Source organism: Bombyx mori, chromosome 22, assembly GCF_030269925.1.
Source record: "Bombyx mori chromosome 22, ASM3026992v2".
In the NCBI taxonomy this organism is placed as follows: domain Eukaryota; kingdom Metazoa; phylum Arthropoda; class Insecta; order Lepidoptera; family Bombycidae; genus Bombyx; species Bombyx mori.
The window spans coordinates 8,031,778-8,050,641 of NC_085128.1; the positions used below are offsets into that span (position 1 = coordinate 8,031,778).

At 35.3% G+C, this 18,864-nt stretch overlaps 1 protein-coding gene across 1 annotated transcript; it reads left to right on the top strand.

Annotated features, from left to right (window-relative positions):
* Positions 1 to 4,524: 4,524 nt before the first annotated feature.
* On the top strand, positions 4,525 to 18,395 carry LOC101740426 (carboxypeptidase E). Its single transcript, XM_038018740.2, has 8 exons — positions 4,525 to 4,928; positions 4,998 to 5,194; positions 5,262 to 5,417; positions 5,502 to 5,668; positions 6,607 to 6,758; positions 9,545 to 9,805; positions 12,282 to 12,427; positions 16,145 to 18,395. Exons 1-8 carry the CDS (start codon positions 4,709 to 4,711, stop codon positions 16,295 to 16,297), a joined length of 1,452 nt encoding a protein of 483 aa, XP_037874668.1. The 5' UTR covers positions 4,525 to 4,708; the 3' UTR covers positions 16,298 to 18,395.
* The last annotated feature ends 469 nt before the right edge of the window (positions 18,396 to 18,864 follow it).

Sequence of the window (18,864 nt, forward strand, 5' to 3'; positions counted from 1 at the left end):
TTATTGTTTTATTTAAAATAGTGCTTAATTTTTGCTTGATTTGTAAATTGTATCGCGAATGAAATATATCTAGGTCACAACTAAGCTATTTTATTTTTTATTGCCCGTGCAGGCAGACGAGCATACGGCCCACCTGATGGTATGTGGTTACCGTCGCTCATGGACGTCAGCAATGCCAGGGGCAGAGCCAAGCCGCTGCCTATTGCTTAATACTCTCCACAAGCCTCGTTTGAAGAAGGACATGTCATAGCGCTCGGGAAGCACCGTGGAGGGGAGCTCATTCCAATGTCGGATGGTTCGTGGCAAAAATGATCTCTGGAAATGCACTGTGGATGAACGCAGCGGCTCCAGGTAGTATGGATGAACTCTACTCCGGTGGCGGGCGGTGCGATGGTAAAAACGAGATGATGGTGTCAACTCAAATAATTCCTCAGAGCACTCCCCATGGCACATACGGTACAAAATTCAGAGGGAACCGAAGTCTCTCCGCATACCCAGAGGTTCCAAACGATCCGTGAGAATGGGATTATTGACAATCCGAACGGTTCTCTTCTGTATGGAGTCAAATGGAAGTAGCTGGTATTTGGGAGCCCAGGCCCAGAGGAGTACTCCACGCGAGGCCAGACCTGTGCTTTGTAAAGCAAAAGTCTTTGTCCAGGCGTGAAGTACCGCTTCGCTCTGTTGAGGACTCCCAGCATTTTTGACGCCAACTTGGTTTTGCCCTCAAAGTGGCTCCGAAATTGGACATCGCTCGAAATGTCGACCCCAAGTATCCCAATACTTTTGGAAGGTTGCAGGGATACTCCTTGGAATTGTGGCACCATGACAAAGGGGTTCTTCTTCGCAGTGAACGCGCAAACTTGTATCTTCAACGGGTTGAATTGAATTAAGTTCGATTCACCCCACTCGGAGACTCGCCCCAGAGAGTTCTCCACTTCAGACACAAGTTTAGATCGTCTCTCTTGCACCACGCTCCGAGAAAGACTCTGATGGCCGATATATCGCGCATCCCACGTATTGTCATCTGCATAGCAATGGATGAAAAGCGTGGGGGAGAGCACTGAACCTTGTGGAACGCCAGCGTTAATGGTCATGATATCGGAGCAGCAACCGTCTACAATGACAGTGATGCCCCGCCCATCCAAAAAGCTAGCGATCCACTTGCAGAGCCCCTCGGGGATCCCGTAAGATGGTAACTTCAACAGAAGTGCCCTATGCCAGACCCAGTCGAAGGCCTTCACGATATCAAGGCTTACAGTGGAAACTGTACTGTCGGTCACTGATCAGCTGGCGATCCTCAAGATACTTCAGGAGTTGTGTATTTATTATTCGCTATTTGTCATTTTCTTTTGAAATTAATTTTACATTACGATAAAAAAAACTCAACAACTCCCTTTTTAAGGAGTAGGTATGGACCGCTCTAAGATTAAAATAAAATTGGATAAATGGACAGAGTAAAAATACACTTAAAATATGGTATGTACAAACAGTCTCACATACCCCGCGCGCCCCTTTTGCGCGGGGACCTCGTAGGAGGTTCGGCCCTCTACCCGAAAAAAAAAAAAAAAAAAAATGGTATGTACAAACAACGTGTGTTGTGTATCGTGTGCACGTTCTAACCACAGTATTGGCATTCCGTCCGCGGCACTCCCCTTTTTGGTGTTTGCAAGAAACTATTGCACTTCCCCGTACATTTTGGAGGCGGTAAATGGGGCAGAGCTATACCGATGGATTGGAGTTATACTGTCTAAAACCTAATGTCGATCAAAGGTACGCTAGCCTCAAATGACACAGAAATAAATCGAGGCATCTCGGTATGGGGTATCGGGTAGCTAGGTGATGCATTCCGCGCTGTGCTCATCTTTCTTTGCTAACGTACCCTACTACGGAATGCTGAGCCGACGACGGCTTAAAAACAACTCTTCGCTACCCAACGTTTTTCATCCGAACTAGTCATCACATATTACTCAAGACGAGGAAGAAGTTAATTTAACTGACTAATTTAAAAGTTTTAGCCAATTTTCGACCCCAAAATGAATTTCAAATAAACTATATTCATATAATATGGTATATTAAAGCCGAATGAATAATGAAAATCGTAATTTCCGTAATTAGGTATATGCACTAAAGTTGACAATGATAGACGAGTCCTGATTATTTTTTGAAATATTTTACTTATTTATATAGTGGCCTGGGCTATAAGACTTTAAGTCTAATCTTTACTTATTAATATCTTACATCATTTCTTACAAAAGACCGAAGTCCTGTGTGTTAAATGATAACATTGGTCAAAGCACAAGCTACTTAATAGGATCTATATCGAGCTCATCGAAGAATTCAACATAAAACTAAGACTATAAAATCAGCCTGCTGAGTTTTTCGCCCGATTTTAATGGGTTGCGATTTGAATACAGTAGTAGCTAAGGTAGTTCTTGCAAACCCCACCCTTCTTCATTGAGCCCAAGCTGGCCTACCCGTCTTGAAAAAGATGGAAGGGCCTTCAGACCACCAAAAATCCCACCATCCAAAAAAAGTCACACGAAAATCAAAATAGAAGGGAAATGACACGAAGAAAAACGCAATAAAATAAATACAGTAAAATGACTAATAAACTGTGACTTCAATGGACATTATGAAAAACTTTGGGAAATAATTTCTAGCAATGCATCTAATTCCTGGATGCAAGCTTTACGACATCCACAGGCAGATGGTCTTGTCGAACTGCTCTTTTCGATATCGAGTTGAAGAAACCCACTCCTCACCGCGATCGCTCACGGCTGGAGTCTCGCAGGGTTCCGTCCTCTCACCGCTCTTATTTAGTCTATTTATTAACGACATTCCCCGGTCGCCGCCGACTCAGTTAGCCTTATTCGCCTAGACCCGACTGTTTACTACTCGAGTAGAAACTCTAATCGCGAGGAAACTCCACAGCGCAGCCGTAATCTTAGGACAGTGGTTTCGAAAATGGCGCATAGACATCAACCCAGCGAAAAGCACTGCGGTGCTATTTCAAAGGGGAAACTCCACACGGATTTCCTTCCGGATTAGGAGGAGAAATCTCATACCCCCGATTATCCTCTTCAGCCAACCCATATCCTGGGTCAGGAAGGTCAAGTACCTGGGTGTCACCCTGGATGCATCCATGACTTTCCGCCCCCATATAAAATCCGTCCGCGACCGCACCGCGTTTTTTTTTTTATTTATTTTTTATTGCTTAGATGGTTGGACGAGCTCACAGCCCACCTGGTGTTAAGTGGTTACTGGTTAGTGGTTCTTCTCGGCAGACTACCCCATGATCTGTAAGCGGAGTAAAATATCCCGTCAGAACAAGGTGACACTTTACAAAACTTGCATAAGGTCCGTCATGACTTACGCCAGTTTAGTATTCGCTCACGCGGCCCGCATACACATAGACAACGTCCAATACCTACAATCCCGCTTTTGTAGGCTCCCGCTTTGTCGGAGCTCCGTGGTTCGTGAGGAACGTTGACTTACACGACGAATCACGGCCGGCTATACAGCACGCGAAACCGCTACTCCTGAGTCGTTAGATCTCCTTTGGGTGCACTCGGGTAGCAGTTAGCAAATCCCACCTCTCCTGGCTGAGCTTTTGCTCGCCCACCTGCCCTGGTAAAATTGGAAAGGCCTCCGGGCCACCAGTAACTTCTCAAACATAAAAAAAGGCAAATGATATTCTGATTTCCTAGCCTGACATGGCAGAAAGAATAGTGCCATTATCGTGATTTTTACGATGCTAATTAGCGCCAAATACAAGAGGGACTCTGATTTCTTTTAGGAAACCAAGATGTGGAGATAAAATTTTGTGTCTAAGTGAAAAGTATATATATCATTTCATGGTATTTCGAAGTGTAGAATACGAATAAAATCATTTTCAGTATTAAACACAGAAGCTAACTTAAAAAAAATAGTTTAAAAAAACTAACTAAATATGTACGCTTTTATAAAAAATCCAACTAAAAAATTGAAAATAAATTTTAATAAATTTGAATTAAAAAAAGTGTAAGAAAAAATGATTTTATTGTAAAAAGAAGCGTGGAGTGCATGGTATAAGTAGCTATAAATATTTTATGAACAGATATGAGTAGAAGGGTTATTTTGATAATATCCTGAAAAGCACCCCACGCTTTTTTACAATTAAATAACTTTTTTTACACTATTTTTAATTCAAATTTATTAAAATTTATTTTCTATTTTTTAGTTGAATTTTCTATAAAAGCGTGATTTGTTAGTTTTTTTAAACTATTATTAATTTTGAGTTTTTAGTTGAATTTCAATTTTTCCAATATTGTTTTTTTTTTTTTTTTTTTAAATATTGGATTGTAATCGGTCCTTATTAAGTATAACTTTCGAGTTATTCCGACGTTTCGAAGGGAGTCAAAAACAAGAGTTCAAAGATTCCGTTACAAACATACATACGTCTGAAGCTAATAAAAGCGTATTAATAAGCAAGGTTTTCAATAACTTTTTCAATTTGTGCTTTTTATATCACATCACTATCTGCCCCTGTCAGCTGCGCCGGTGACGGCGGCGCGGCGGGATAATCGAATATCGATCGGCGGACTGAATGTAGTGTACAGTCGACATTCGACGTCTTGCGTTTCGTGTTGTTTGACGCGGATGAAACTGTGATTCGTATTGTAGAAAATTAAAATGCTAAAATAATATAATAAAATTTTAATTATTTAAAATGGCTTTGTATAGTTTCGTGTGTTTTTCTCTTTTATTAACGGTGTCCGCAGAGTTCCAGTGGAAACATCATAACAATGAAGAACTACCCTTGGTTTTACAAGAAGTACATAATAACTGCCCGAATATAACTAGAATCTATGCATTAAGTGAGCCCTCAGTTTGCAATGTTCCCTTGTATGTCATAGAATTTGCACAGGTTCCTGGTTTTCATCGACCGTGTAAGTAAAAGTGGAAATTCAATAAAATATTCATTAAAAAAAATGCGATATGATTGTGTTTTGCTGCAGATATACCAGAAGCCAAATATATAGGGAATATTCACGGAAACGAAGTTCTGGGTCGAGAGCTGCTTTTGGGATTGGCACATTATCTTTGTGATCAATATAGGAAAAATGATCCTGAAATAAAAGCTCTGATTACTAATACCAGAATCCATTTGTTACCATCAATGAATCCTGATGGATGGCAACTTGCCACTGATACAGTAAGTAACTACCTCCTTTTTTTGGTATGATGCAAATTTGTTAATTTATATGCGATTTTATTTTAAGGGTGGAAAAGATTACTTGATAGGCCGAACAAATAATCATGAAGTGGATCTCAACAGAAATTTCCCAGACTTAGATGCTATTACATTTGACTTTGAACGCCAGGGTCTTAGCCACAACAACCATTTATTGAAGGATCTCACTCAATTGAGTGCTCCTGTAAGGAATCATATTTGTATTTATTGTAACAATACTTTTAACGCAAGACTTGAATTTTATTGAATTTATTTTAATCATATTAAGCTGGAGCCAGAAACAAGAGCTGTTATGCGCTGGATTATGTCTACACCATTTGTATTGAGTGCTGCAATACATGGAGGTGACTTGGTTGCTAATTACCCATATGATGAGAGCAAAACTGGAGCTTCGGCCGCAGAGTATTCTGCAAGTCCAGATGATGAAACCTTCAAGTAAGATTTATACTAATTTAAATTAATAATGTGATATATATGTAATAATAAGCTTTAATAATAATTTCTAAAATATTTTTTTTTGTATTGAGTATTGACATCTTGTGGTGATTATGAGATTGTATACCTTAATCATACAAAGTGAACTTTGAGCTGGACTCCTCATTTAACTAATTAAAGTAACATTTATTTAGTTTGAGACATTCTCTAGGTAAAATAAAATTCAAAGGATTTGTCAGGAGAACCTTTGTTGGTCACTGCTATTCTGATCCTAATCTATCTGTCTGATCATCTATCTGAAAATTCATCAGAGAATATGCATATATGAACCTAGTCATCTCTCTTTAATTCTTTTATCTGATCTATGGTAGATTAATTAATTACCTTCTAAAAGTCTATCAGCTCCCATCTCCAATTTTTTCTTAATTTACTGGTGATATTACACTTTAGAAGCCTGTTTGTTACTAATTGTGAACCAGCATGTCTCAGTCGGTGGTCACTTTAGAATGTGTGGGGTGTGTAGGTTCTAGGAGCAACTAGACGGTGAACTTGGGTGTCCAGTGCAATAAAAATGTATAAACAACCTAAAATCGAAGTTCAGGTTAATTACTATTTTAATTTGTATACATTGACCAGTTAAGCTGCAGTGTATGTTTAGCATGCTTTTAAAAGAATAGTCAGTTACGTTATTAGAGATTCAGCAAATGCAGTTATAACGTCACATAAAATATATTATTATAATAGACTTCGAATGTCAATTTGGAAGTTAAAAAAAAGCTCCTTAGTCGCGCTTCCTTCATTCGCGTTTTCACTATTCGCGGATAAGAAGAAATGCGACCCAATTCCTATATTCGCCGTAAAAAAAAAATATTCGCCGATCTAATAAGTACATAACAATTATGTATTTGATTTACCTAATCTATTTATTTATTGATTAGGGAATTGGCAATGACTTATGCATTGGCCCACGCGGACATGGCGTCGCCGACCCGTAGGGGATGCCATACCACTAGTAGTGACGATGTCTCATACAACTTCGGCAAACAGGGCGGCGTGACCAATGGAGCGGCTTGGTATAGTTTAAAAGGAGGTAAGCAGTAATAAGATATATTGCGTCCCATTTGATAAATTTTTTTTGGAGCCTGCCCATTTTTTCCACATGTTTCTTTAAGTTCCATAGAGTTTATTTATTTATTTAGTGTAATGAGTGGACGTGCTTATTTACCTAATGTAAATTGGTTTACCGGAAGCCATTTATAGGCATCACAACGTCGCTGCCTATCTTGAAGCTTGAAGTCGAAATCTCCATTGTATTGTAAGTCTTATCCTTCAAACCTGAAAGTACAATTGCCGCAGAAATAAGCAGAACCTACCATCCGTGCAACACAATCGTCCTACCATTTTACCTTTCCTTATTACGACTTATTAAACTGTGTCCCAGGTTGAGCCCCGTGAGTTCACATACTAACCCGCGCGTAGCTGGAATAGCCCAGCGATTAGGTAGATAAAAAAACTAAATGTTATACATCTCATTTAATAAAAAAAAACCTAATAAAATAAAATCATTAATCTAGTATGCATCGTCGACTCAAATGCCATAAAACTACGTGCAACTGAATTATAGTTTAATTTTCCTCAGAAACAGACTTGTTCTTATATAAAACTTGAAATACGTGTTAATTACAACTAATCTGCAATGTAGCCTAGAAAAATTTTCGGTCCATTTTATCTTTGCTTTTGCATTCAAGTTATAAGCAAAATAAAAACGAAACCTAGTACAAAATTTTAAAACTAAACCGATGATACTATTGATCCGCGGACGTAATGTTCAAAAATTAGAACTAAAAAAAAAATACGAATCTATGATATGTTTTTATACGTGTTCCTTTCATGAAACGGGAAGAATAAAAAGGAGGAAGTGTAGGCCGCTGATCACTGCTCTTTTATTCATTGGCATTTACGTTTACGCCAACTAAAGTTGACCATGAAACGTAAACTGGTTTAGTAATGCTAATTCACTCGCATTGTCAACCTTATTGTATTATTAAGTATACAGGATTCGGTCGTTTTGAGATTTATTCTAGAAAAATCTGCGCCTGAAAACGCGTATTGTAATCGAAACAATAAGGCTGATCTGTAATGACGGTCGTTAGGTTTTCGTTTTTCATACTAATAGAGTAAACCGTACAGATAATTAAGTGTAACGAACATTTTTGATGAACAATAGGGAACATGCATTTCTATTAAATTCTCAGTCTATATAGTCTATCAAAAGAACTAGCAATAAATAAATGGCTGTCATACTGGCGTTTTTGACTACAACTTTTTTTTATGCTTACATGGGTGGACGAGCTCACAGCCCACCTGGTGTTAAGTGGTTACTGGAGCCCATAGACATCTACAACGTAAATGCGCCACCCACCTTGAAATATAAGTTCTGAGGTCTATAGTCAAACGACTGCCCCACTCTTCAAACCGAAACGCATTACTGCTTCACGGTAGAAATAGGCAGGGTGGTGGTACCTACCCGTGCGGACTCACAAGAGGTCCTACCACCAGTAATAATAACTACTAGAGTGTTATTTAAAAAAAATATCGATTAAGGAAAACTCGTTAGATGATGCAAAATAAATTCTTAGTTTTAATGTAATATCACGGATTCATTACACTTATACAGGATGCGTAATATGATTGAAAATGTATTGTTATTTATGATATATGTTTATATTATGATAAAACTGCTTTTACAAATCCACACGCTTGAACAATGCTAGTATTATGTGTATTTATTGTAAATTTACAAGCGTTACCTAATTAGACACATGCATTTGTATGAGAAAACGACTATTTATAATTTCCGATGAGTAAATTGTGATTATTTATATTATGGCAAATTGTGTGGATGTTTATGACTTCATGTTTAAATTTTTTTATTTAATTTTCCTTGAAGACTGACGTGAGTAGGTACGTACGGCCCTCTTGATAGAGTATGCTCATCGATGCTCATGGATATTAGCACTGTCTGTGGCAAGCTGACTCGTTGTTCACCATGAGATTTCTTGAAATTATTGTACTAAAAATATAATCTAGTCAAAGTCACGTTCCCGGGGAAAAGAAATTCGGAAAAGTTTTTTCCAATGGGATCCGAATTTTTGCTTCTGGTATCGAAAAATATTGTGTGGAACACATACATATTAGCATGTCTAGATTGAACACAAACTGTGTCTTTATTGATGGAATATACATACATTGTTTAAATTGTAACATTTTTATTAGTTTTGACTTTGGGCTTCATTACTGATGGATCTGATCCACTTTCAACCCTGTAGGCTTCAATGCTAGCAGTAGCCCAAACACTCGTCGAACTTTTCGAAAAGATATTCCACATACCGAGATCACAAGCACTGCTTTCAATCCAAAAGTAGCAGTGACTTTGAAAACGTTGAAAAACTTGGTACCACCCCTTTTTACGAAAATTGCGCGGACGAAGAAATATGGAATTTCCCACACTTATAGAGAATGAGTGCAGAATGCTAATATTTTTTTAAATTATGCTTTAATAACACATTAAATCAATAAGAGAACATTACACACACTACCGTGTATTTGACAAACACACACACATATATAAACTCTATTTAATGTCAAACTTTTGTTATTGCTAACCTAAGTCTGTGGTCAAATTGAGAATAAGTTACTATGGTTTATCTTTAATATTATTTGTCTATAGTGTGGTCTTGGCAAAATCTGTGACTAAAGAATTCTATTAGTCTTTGACAATAGAACCTTAAAAATGTTCAAAACTTATAAATACAATTAATTATAGTCGAATCTCGACTACTGCTGGACCACTAGTTAGTTGTTAATATATTACAGGGATGCAAGACTTCAACTACTTGGCAACGAATGCTTTCGAAATTACACTGGAACTGGGCTGCGAAAAATATCCGTCAGCTGAACTTTTAGAAACCGAGTGGAACCGAAATCGCGAAGCGCTCGTGGAATATTTGTGGAAAGCCCACATCGGTGTCAAAGGTGTTGTCAGCGATAGTAAAGGTTTCATACCGAACGCTATTATTTCTGTTGTCAACTGCACCGGATCCGTAACGAAACCGATCCGACACGACGTCACGACAGGTAATTTAACTTTCTATACATCTTTCATTTAATGTCTACACATAATATATCAATACAAAGTGATGATTTGTCAAAAACAAACTAGCTATATTTCAGTTTTTATTTTAATTGAAAAATTGCAAGTTACGATCATAAAATACATTTTTTTTATTGCTTAGATGGGTGGCTACTGGAGCCCATAGACATCTGTCTACACCGTAAATGCGCCACCCATCTTGAGATATAAGTTCTAAGGTCTCAGTATAGTTACAACGGCTGCCCCTTCCTTCAAACCGAAACGCATTACTGCTTCACTACAGAAATAGGCAGGGTGGTGGTACCTACTCATGCGGACTCACAAGAGGTCCTAACACCAGTAAAATAATTCAATAATTCAATAATTATTCGTTAAAATCAAAGAGTCATTTAAAAATATATTCTTTTTAAGAATTATCTGAGAGCACGTCACGGGTTTGTGAAATAAATAAATGATTTAGGGCTGATTACACGCGGCCCAAAAAAAAGTATGATTCCTCGTGTACCATGAAAACTTGAAATGATTCGTATTCGACTGTACTTGTAATCCAATCTAAAATATTTTATATGAATAAACCATTCTTACGATATGCTGACACGGTTACGAAACCAAATAATGATTGGTGAGATATCACGACCCAACGACCAACTTCAATTTATTACTCGAACAGGAAGACACTGACCCAAAACTGTACAGGGCATTTCGTTATCTCTCTCTAATGCGGTGTAAGAAAAAGAGAGACGTTAAAACGCATATTAATATGTCTCGTGTTTATAAAGTGAACAATGCGGTAGTAACAGTGAATTTATAAACTTCCTTTATAATGCAAGTGGACTAAACGTTTGCTTTTAATGAATATTTTACTTCGTTCTGCGAATATTGAGATTGAGATCAGTCTTTGTTTGACTTAAATTATTCAGTATAAAATACATATATAAATTTAAATTGAATTGGTGATCACATCAGAAAATAATCGATGTATTTCGTATAAGCTATGTATGAGAAAAAAAATGACCTTCACCGACGACTAGTTAGTTCACTAATATTAGATCCGTAGGTAAAATGCGATCGTTGCCCATAGAGTAAGTACGCATGGGAGAAATGTGAAAATCTGCCGAAAAAAAAATTTGTTTTTATATTGTCTTATTATTGTTATATATTATAGTATGTTTATATTATAATATTAGTAAACATATTTTTGTATGTTGCTCAACGTTTAGCTCGTATTCTACATTACTGTATAGGAATTGTAATATGTGAATACAAATGTTCCAGCTTAAGAAACCAATACTTATTCTATTTAGGTAAAGTATTTGTTTGACCTACATGATGCGATTGCATTCGACATGATTCGACTGTAAATGGCTTTATTGAAAATCCGATCACAAAATTCACTAAGAACTCGTCGACCCTGCTCGCTATGCTTTAAAACATAACTCAAATCTTGCAACTACATATAAAAACTTGTTTGATATATACAATTAAAATGATGGAGATTAACATAAATATATATAACTGTTGAATGTCTGCAAAATGTTATAATTAAATATGGATTGATACGTAATGTAGATTACGATTTTTATCACCAGTGCAAAAATCACGGTTGATTTACAGAGAGAGAGAGACAGCAAATGTGTGTCGAACGTTTATTGACTGTTAATTTTATTTACTATTCAATAATAATAAATAAGTATAAGTCATGTAATAGAAAATATTCGATATTAACTTAGGCTTGCCGTAAATACTGTTACAAGGAAAGCATTTTTTGTTTCTATCAAAATTTGTTTCTCGTTTCATTGTTACTTCTTTCAAATCATCTTATTTAAAAGACGAGCAAATATCACTACGAAATAATGGTTTCAATCAATTTATTAATTTATTATATTTAATAAATTATTATTATCTTGTAAAATTTAAACTGATAAGGTCCGTTTATTAACACCATCTACATTAACAGCATTCGTTGGTAACCGGAGTACTTGAACATCAAAAAGTGAATTCCACAACCCAATTTCGTGAGAACGATGTTACCTACCCACCCATACGATACGCTCTTATTCGCATTATTTTTTCTGACTTTTTAAGTCGTTCTTTATCGCGGAATTAGTTCGTGAACCAATGTTAAGACGGTATTTAGAGAAACTGGTACCTACCTTATAATATGTGTCCTAGCTTCAACTAACCATTGGATTGTATCGATTACATAGTAACATAGGTGCAGTAGCATTGGACACAAATATACCGTTCCGTTCCCGTTGGGCCAAATTCTTTTCAAACTGATTATTTTAAGAAACTGACACTAAATACTATTGGCTACTTAAGAATTCAGATTTATTTTAATCATTGTAGTGATTAACATGTATATAAACAAAAATAGATAGGGAGGGGTATATGAAAGATGACCTGTGATTACGCAGCAAAATAATGTTTGAATTATTATTATTTTTTTGCATAAATCAGGTCCATACGGTGATTACTATCGCTTGCTGACACCCGGACAGTACGAGATTACGGCTACACATACCGGTCACTTTCAAGCCTCACGAATGGTTTCCGTACCAAAGAACCAGAAGTCTGCTATCATCTTGGATTTCAGACTAGAAGAGGTATGTATTGATCTTCTCAGCGGGTCGCGATTCCGATCCGGTAGTAGATTCATTCGCAAAGCAGCTGCTCTTGAGCTGTTAGGTCTCCTTCGGAGGCGCTCGGGTAGCTGTTAGCAAATCCCACCCCTCCTGGCTGAGCCTTTGCTCGCCCACCTGTCCTGGTGAAACTGGAAAGGCCTCCGGGCCACCAGTAAATATTCAATCATAAAAAAAGGTATGTATTTTTGGGTCTAACACACATTATCGACGTAGATTAGCGCGATGTCCATCTGATGGTGAACTGGTACCGTCTATGATAGCTTATACATAAGAATTAGAACTCTACAGATTGACCATTTGTAATTGTAACCGTTGTAAATAAAGTAAGAGTCGTATGAAAGTAATAATTATTTAAATTAAGCGGGAAAACCCCCGGGTCTCGTAGTTGAATGGGTGGCAATGAAGTGGTCTAATTCAAAAAAAAAAGAAGATGATATTATGTGAATCCGTAAATCGGACACGTGACATTAAAACACGTGTGACCTTTTCGGTACTGATTACAGAGCCTCAACGATGTCGTGAAATGTTTGATAACCATAACCGGTATAATGGATTTGGGTAAATTGATAGTGTCACTATATTTTTTTTTCGAAATTACCTTTATACATAGATACATAATATGTATAAATTAAGTATGCATCCGAAATCAAAACTGTAAAAAAATCACTCAAACCTTACGAATTAAAAAAATAAATCGGTTTAGGCAAACATGACTTATATTCGTATTGTGCTTTAATATATATATATTTTTTTTAAGACGAAACCATTGACATTTGTAAGCACAAAGTCTAACGTAAACAAATGACCTTAATGTTTTTAATATAGTGTTGTAGATCAACGTAAATGCGTTACCGTTTCGCGTTGCTCCGAGATAATGACGTCAAATGAATATAATCGAAAGATACGTACGTACGTTGAAAGGTTTTGACGTGAGTAGGAGTGTATCGATTAACGTGTGGGTCGTGTGATCCAATCGCCTGTACCTATTTTAGAAACGAAGTGAATTGAGAAATTTACCATATTCATTTGACTTTTAAATGCCATCGTTTATGAAGGTTCGATAATCTTGTTGGTGTATTTTAATTATATTTACATAGTCTTTTTGGGGATGTCTGCGACGAATTGATTGATTGTTTTAGTTAAAAAAAATAGTAACGATCGTATTAAAACTTTCAATAGTTCACTGTAAATGTTTTTTTTTTCTTAATTTTTTTTTTCATCTATGCTGATATCCTTGAGAGGCTATAATATCAGAGTTACTCTAGCGTGTAGGTGAGCTCTCGGGGCTCAAACCGGAGTGTTGCTAACACTGGCCCTAGCAAGAGCAGTGCTTCGCAGAATCTACCCCCGGATCGGAAACGCGACCTACTGAGAAGATCCGACCAGAAGCTCAGTGGGCTGTGTCTGGCTTAATTTACTCGCCGAGCCCTTCGTCGCAAGCGACGGGTAAATGTGTACTGTAGTAGATATAGTATGGAATATTGTAACTGAAGTGATGCTTATGAAATAAAACATATAGCTTAACATGATTATGCAATGATCAAGATTTTATTCAGCCATAAGTTACAAACACGTTTAATATGCAAAAACTCGTCTGTCTACTCTAATTAATGTAAATGACAGATATAGTTTTTTTTTTCTTTTAATATAGTCTCATAAATTATTACTACACATTGAACTATTTAAAAGAAATAGTCCGGTCAATGATGAAATGGTTTTTCCATCAAGAATTTAAAAAATGCTCACACATAATTATGTTCAGGATTAGTAATAATTTACTGTGGATTACATTTTTACAGCGCATACTTTTATTCATTTTTATTATACATTCGTACATTCGGAGTTTTTTCTCACAGCCCACCTGGTGTTAAGTGGTAACTGGAGCCCATAGGACAGCCACAACGTAAATGCGCCACCCGCCTTGAGATATATGTTCTAAGGTCTCACGTATAGTTACAACGGCTGCCGCACCCTTCAAACCGAAACGCATTACTGCTTCACTGCAGAAATGGGCAGGGTGGTGGTACCCACCCGCGCGGACTCACAAGAGGTCCTACCACCATTAAAACCACTTGGTTGAATAAGTATTGAAAATGAGTTGCCAGCCGGAATTTTTCGAGCAATTCAATAGCAATGTCATTAAATAATGGTCATGTAGAGGTATACGATAAAGGGAAAATCTATCTTCCACCGAGCGGGTGAAATTGCTCGGTAGACTGACAGTCTAAATTTTGTTGCTTAGAATTTGTATATATGCAAACTAATCTAGAATATGTCGTAAGCGAGATTCAGGCATCTCTCAAATATCTTGTGTTTTATGATACCTATCGCAACAATCAAACTATCCATCCTGAACTGATACTACGGTCCGTTACAGGGACCAACTTGTGTTCTGCTATTAAGGTTTTTGTATGAAATAAATTACATATTATTGTTATGTGCTCCGCAATCAACTATGTGTAACTTATGTTAAATAGATATTTTTATCATACCGGCAGTAGTATTTATGTAAACTTCTATCGCCGGCCGGAGATAACTTCTATCAATAGGATGTGATGTTCAATATATTGCATTTTTTCTTCCTTTAAAATACAAACAATTATTTTTTTATATCCTGTATGCGAATCATAAATAATTAAGTTCATTTGAAGATTTGTTTAAACTTTTAGGTCGATTACATTTTGTTTTATTTTACTATATTCTAGCAGAATTAATTTAAATGTTTGTTCAAATAATCAACAACATAGTTATTACTAATGTAGGTAATAATACGCTCTAGTAGTGTTGGGAATTAAAACTTTGTTCGTTCTTTGATTGTAGTCGGAAATGTTAATTTAAGATAATGTCTTTGTGCATATGAGATAGTTCATTGCAATGTAATAACATAGATGTTACTTTTTATTTGGACTGTTTCATGCTACAGTTAAATTAAATATAAAATAAATTTGAATGAATTATACCCAATGGAAAAAAAGAAAGCATAAACGTGTGGAAAGTAGATTTGAAATCAAAATAGACAGTTTTTTTTTTTTCGTTTCACATATAATTTTATTTTATGTTAATATATGACAGAGAGAGTATCCTATCGCTTATGTAGGTACACTTGAGACCGTCAGCGCAAAAGTGGCGTAAGCTTACCTGAACTTACTATAGTAAGTATGGAGACAATGATGTATGAATTTACTTTTACACTGCCTCATAGGCAAAAACAAAACGCGCAAAAATAATGTTGACAAAGCCATTTGCTATCTATGGGCGAAACTAGGGATAGGCCGGTTTTGCATCAAAATTTATTATTTTTTAAATAAATTGCAATATAGTAGAACCACGAATATGAAAAATGTAGGATAGGCCTTTATAACTATATATAATATAACTTTTTTGCTGACGGCCTCATTTAACAAATATACGAAATGCTTTTCAGAGATGTTTTAAAGTATGTAGGTCCGTCGTACAAACAACGGATCACATAATTCGTACAATTTTATCATGCAAACATTTTTATGTTTGTTCTGTACGTTAAATATAAAATATAGTATCGTAAATATTGTCGAAGCCATTAAATATAATTATTAATTGCCGTTGCATGGTCACTATAAATGATTGTGTGAAGGTTAATCGATTCGGACGGCATCTTCTTTTAACCTAATCGAATGCTCTATTTTGTAATTTATATAGTTTCAGGGTAAAACAAATTGGCTCCAAGATCTGTCTTCGTTCGGAGTTTACTCGCCTTCGTTGCGTAACAGTCAACCAAGGATATACAAGCGATCTCTTTATGAAAAAGTAGCTGAAACAATGCTAGAAAATAAGGAAATCGTTAAGCAATAAATACGTGATTCGAACGTGAGTATATTGTTATGTATAATTACTAATAAACAAATGTGTATGTATGTCTAGTAATATATTCCATTTTATGACTTAAAATTAACAGTCTCTTACATCGATACGTTAATTCGATACAGCACATTTATATAGTACCTAAATATTTTAAATAAATCTATTTCAAATTATACTATGTTGCATTTACCACAATGCGCATGTTAATTGCGCGCAGAGGAAAAAATCGTTAGTGTCGTCTTTTAAAGTTGCCATAGTTAGATTTTATAGTGTCAGTAATTATCAGAAATACCATTTTTTATTAATCGCTACTGCACGTTTTTGAGAACAAATCCTAATACACTGTACAAGTTATATAGAGAGTTTTCAAATGTAAGTAGGGCGAAATATGAAATGTAAGAAATGAAATTATCCGATTAAAAAAAAAACAACTGATTTATGATACAGCATTAATTAAATTACAATTCTTCCCGGGATTAATTTCATGACTTTGTGACACTGAAATAGTAGATATTCAAGTGGTGCATATCGCCCCAAAAAAAACAAAAATAATAATATTAGAAAGCACTCCGTACACATCACTAGACTTTAATTAGGTACTGTACCTTAAAAGAAAATTAACAGTGTTACCCGTCGTAAAAAAGAGAAGGGCAGCTTGCGATTGAAGTTGTGATAGATTGTGCACGGGTAGATGTAAATTGGGAGCGTAAATATTTTTTTCTAACCAAATCCATTCAAAGAGACAAAATAAGACAAAGATTAGGCTATATAATTATTTAGTGTTACTGTCAATTATAATTTATCAAAATGACAGTTAATACCAAAAAAAGTTTGTAAAGAATAATGCTTGGTTTGATTTTGAGTCTACAAAAATAGCATATAAATTTCTCATGGAGGTAAACTAGTGTTGTAATGTACTCTGAAACCATATAAATCAATTTGTTATACATATATTTAGTTTTTATTATTATAATAAAGATAAAGAATACCCATATCTTTCGTTAAAATTTTTAAAACGAAATCTAGTCTAATACTTTAATATTATACAAAAAATTTATCAATAGCATTTTGGGAAGTTAAACGAAATTTGTATTCCATTGATTGATTGTGTTTTAAAAAAAATTGCTAGTATCAATTATTATCGTTTCTAGTATCAACAGATGTTTTTTTCACACGTGTTATAGAAGTTAAATTTTTAAACATAAAACACAGTTTTACGATTTGATCTCGTGTTTATTTTATTGATTTTATCAAGTGGTTCGAATACTTTCATTGTCGTTGATAGTTTACGCGACAACGAGATTAAAACTAATAATTTCTTATGTCGCCTACTCCTAGAGACGAAACAAGGAAACATATTTAATAGATTTGTCTAACTCGACATCCTCTCATTTGGTAAAATAAAATCGAGCTCAAAATGCAAAGCTTAACACGAGGGAAAAAGCGTTAAAACAATGAACAAAATATCATCATGCTAGATACGACAACATAGTAGGAAAGTCACAAAACAATCAGATTACGAGAAAAGTTTTGAAAACACTTACACGAATAAAAAATATAGTTACCATTTTTCTAGCGTGTAGTTAATTATAAAATAATCGAATGTAGTTAATAATTAATATGTAATACACCTTTTTTCTATGGTAATAAAATTAATATCTAAAATCTACTCCGAAGACTGATCGTTCGTCGATCTAAATAAGACATTTAAAAAAATCTCCTAACTCAAACGTTTTTTTTCTAAAATACTGTTAGGTCTCTTACTTAACCTCAGATTTGTGACAGTTTTTGAGATGAACGAAGCTTTATTCAGCATATTTAGTAAAATTTATCCTACTTTGTTCAAATGGATCGTATACACGTATCTTTTTTCGAGAGAAATAAGAATGCTACAATTATTTTTATTTGTAAGAACACCATGGTAACCCATTTCCGATAAGACATACACGACCCTAATTTTTGTTATTTTGTAAACCATCAAAGGACGTAATGACTTTTGCAATCTGTAATAAAAAATAATTTACTCACAATATTCAAATATGAAGTTAATATGTATATAGGAAATTAAATGATATGTCAATGCATGAAATGTTGTTTTATTACATATGTGTTTATATAGAACATAGACTGTTCAGTTAGTGAGTTAAAAATGATGTTCCCAATAATTTTTATTGATTAATTTAACAATAAATAGAAACCTCTTACGAAGTGGTAATTTTAACATTTCATCATTTCAACATAATTAAAATGGCTAATTAATGTAAGTGCCACTTAATGTCAAGATTTTTGAAAACCCGCCATGTATTGCGTACAAAACTGATCGCCAATCATCTTATTCCGGACGGTTTGGCATGTTTGTAGATATCCTGCCTACTTACTTACTGCATCCAAACTAAACATAATGTATCTATGAAGTCGATGTGCCCTAGATCATAAGGCGGCAGCAGTGTATTGCCATCAAGCGATACTTTGCCGGTACTCAAATTCTGCATATATTATAGATACTAATTTTTATAAGGAAACACGTACTTAATATATGCTTACGAACTTTAATGAAG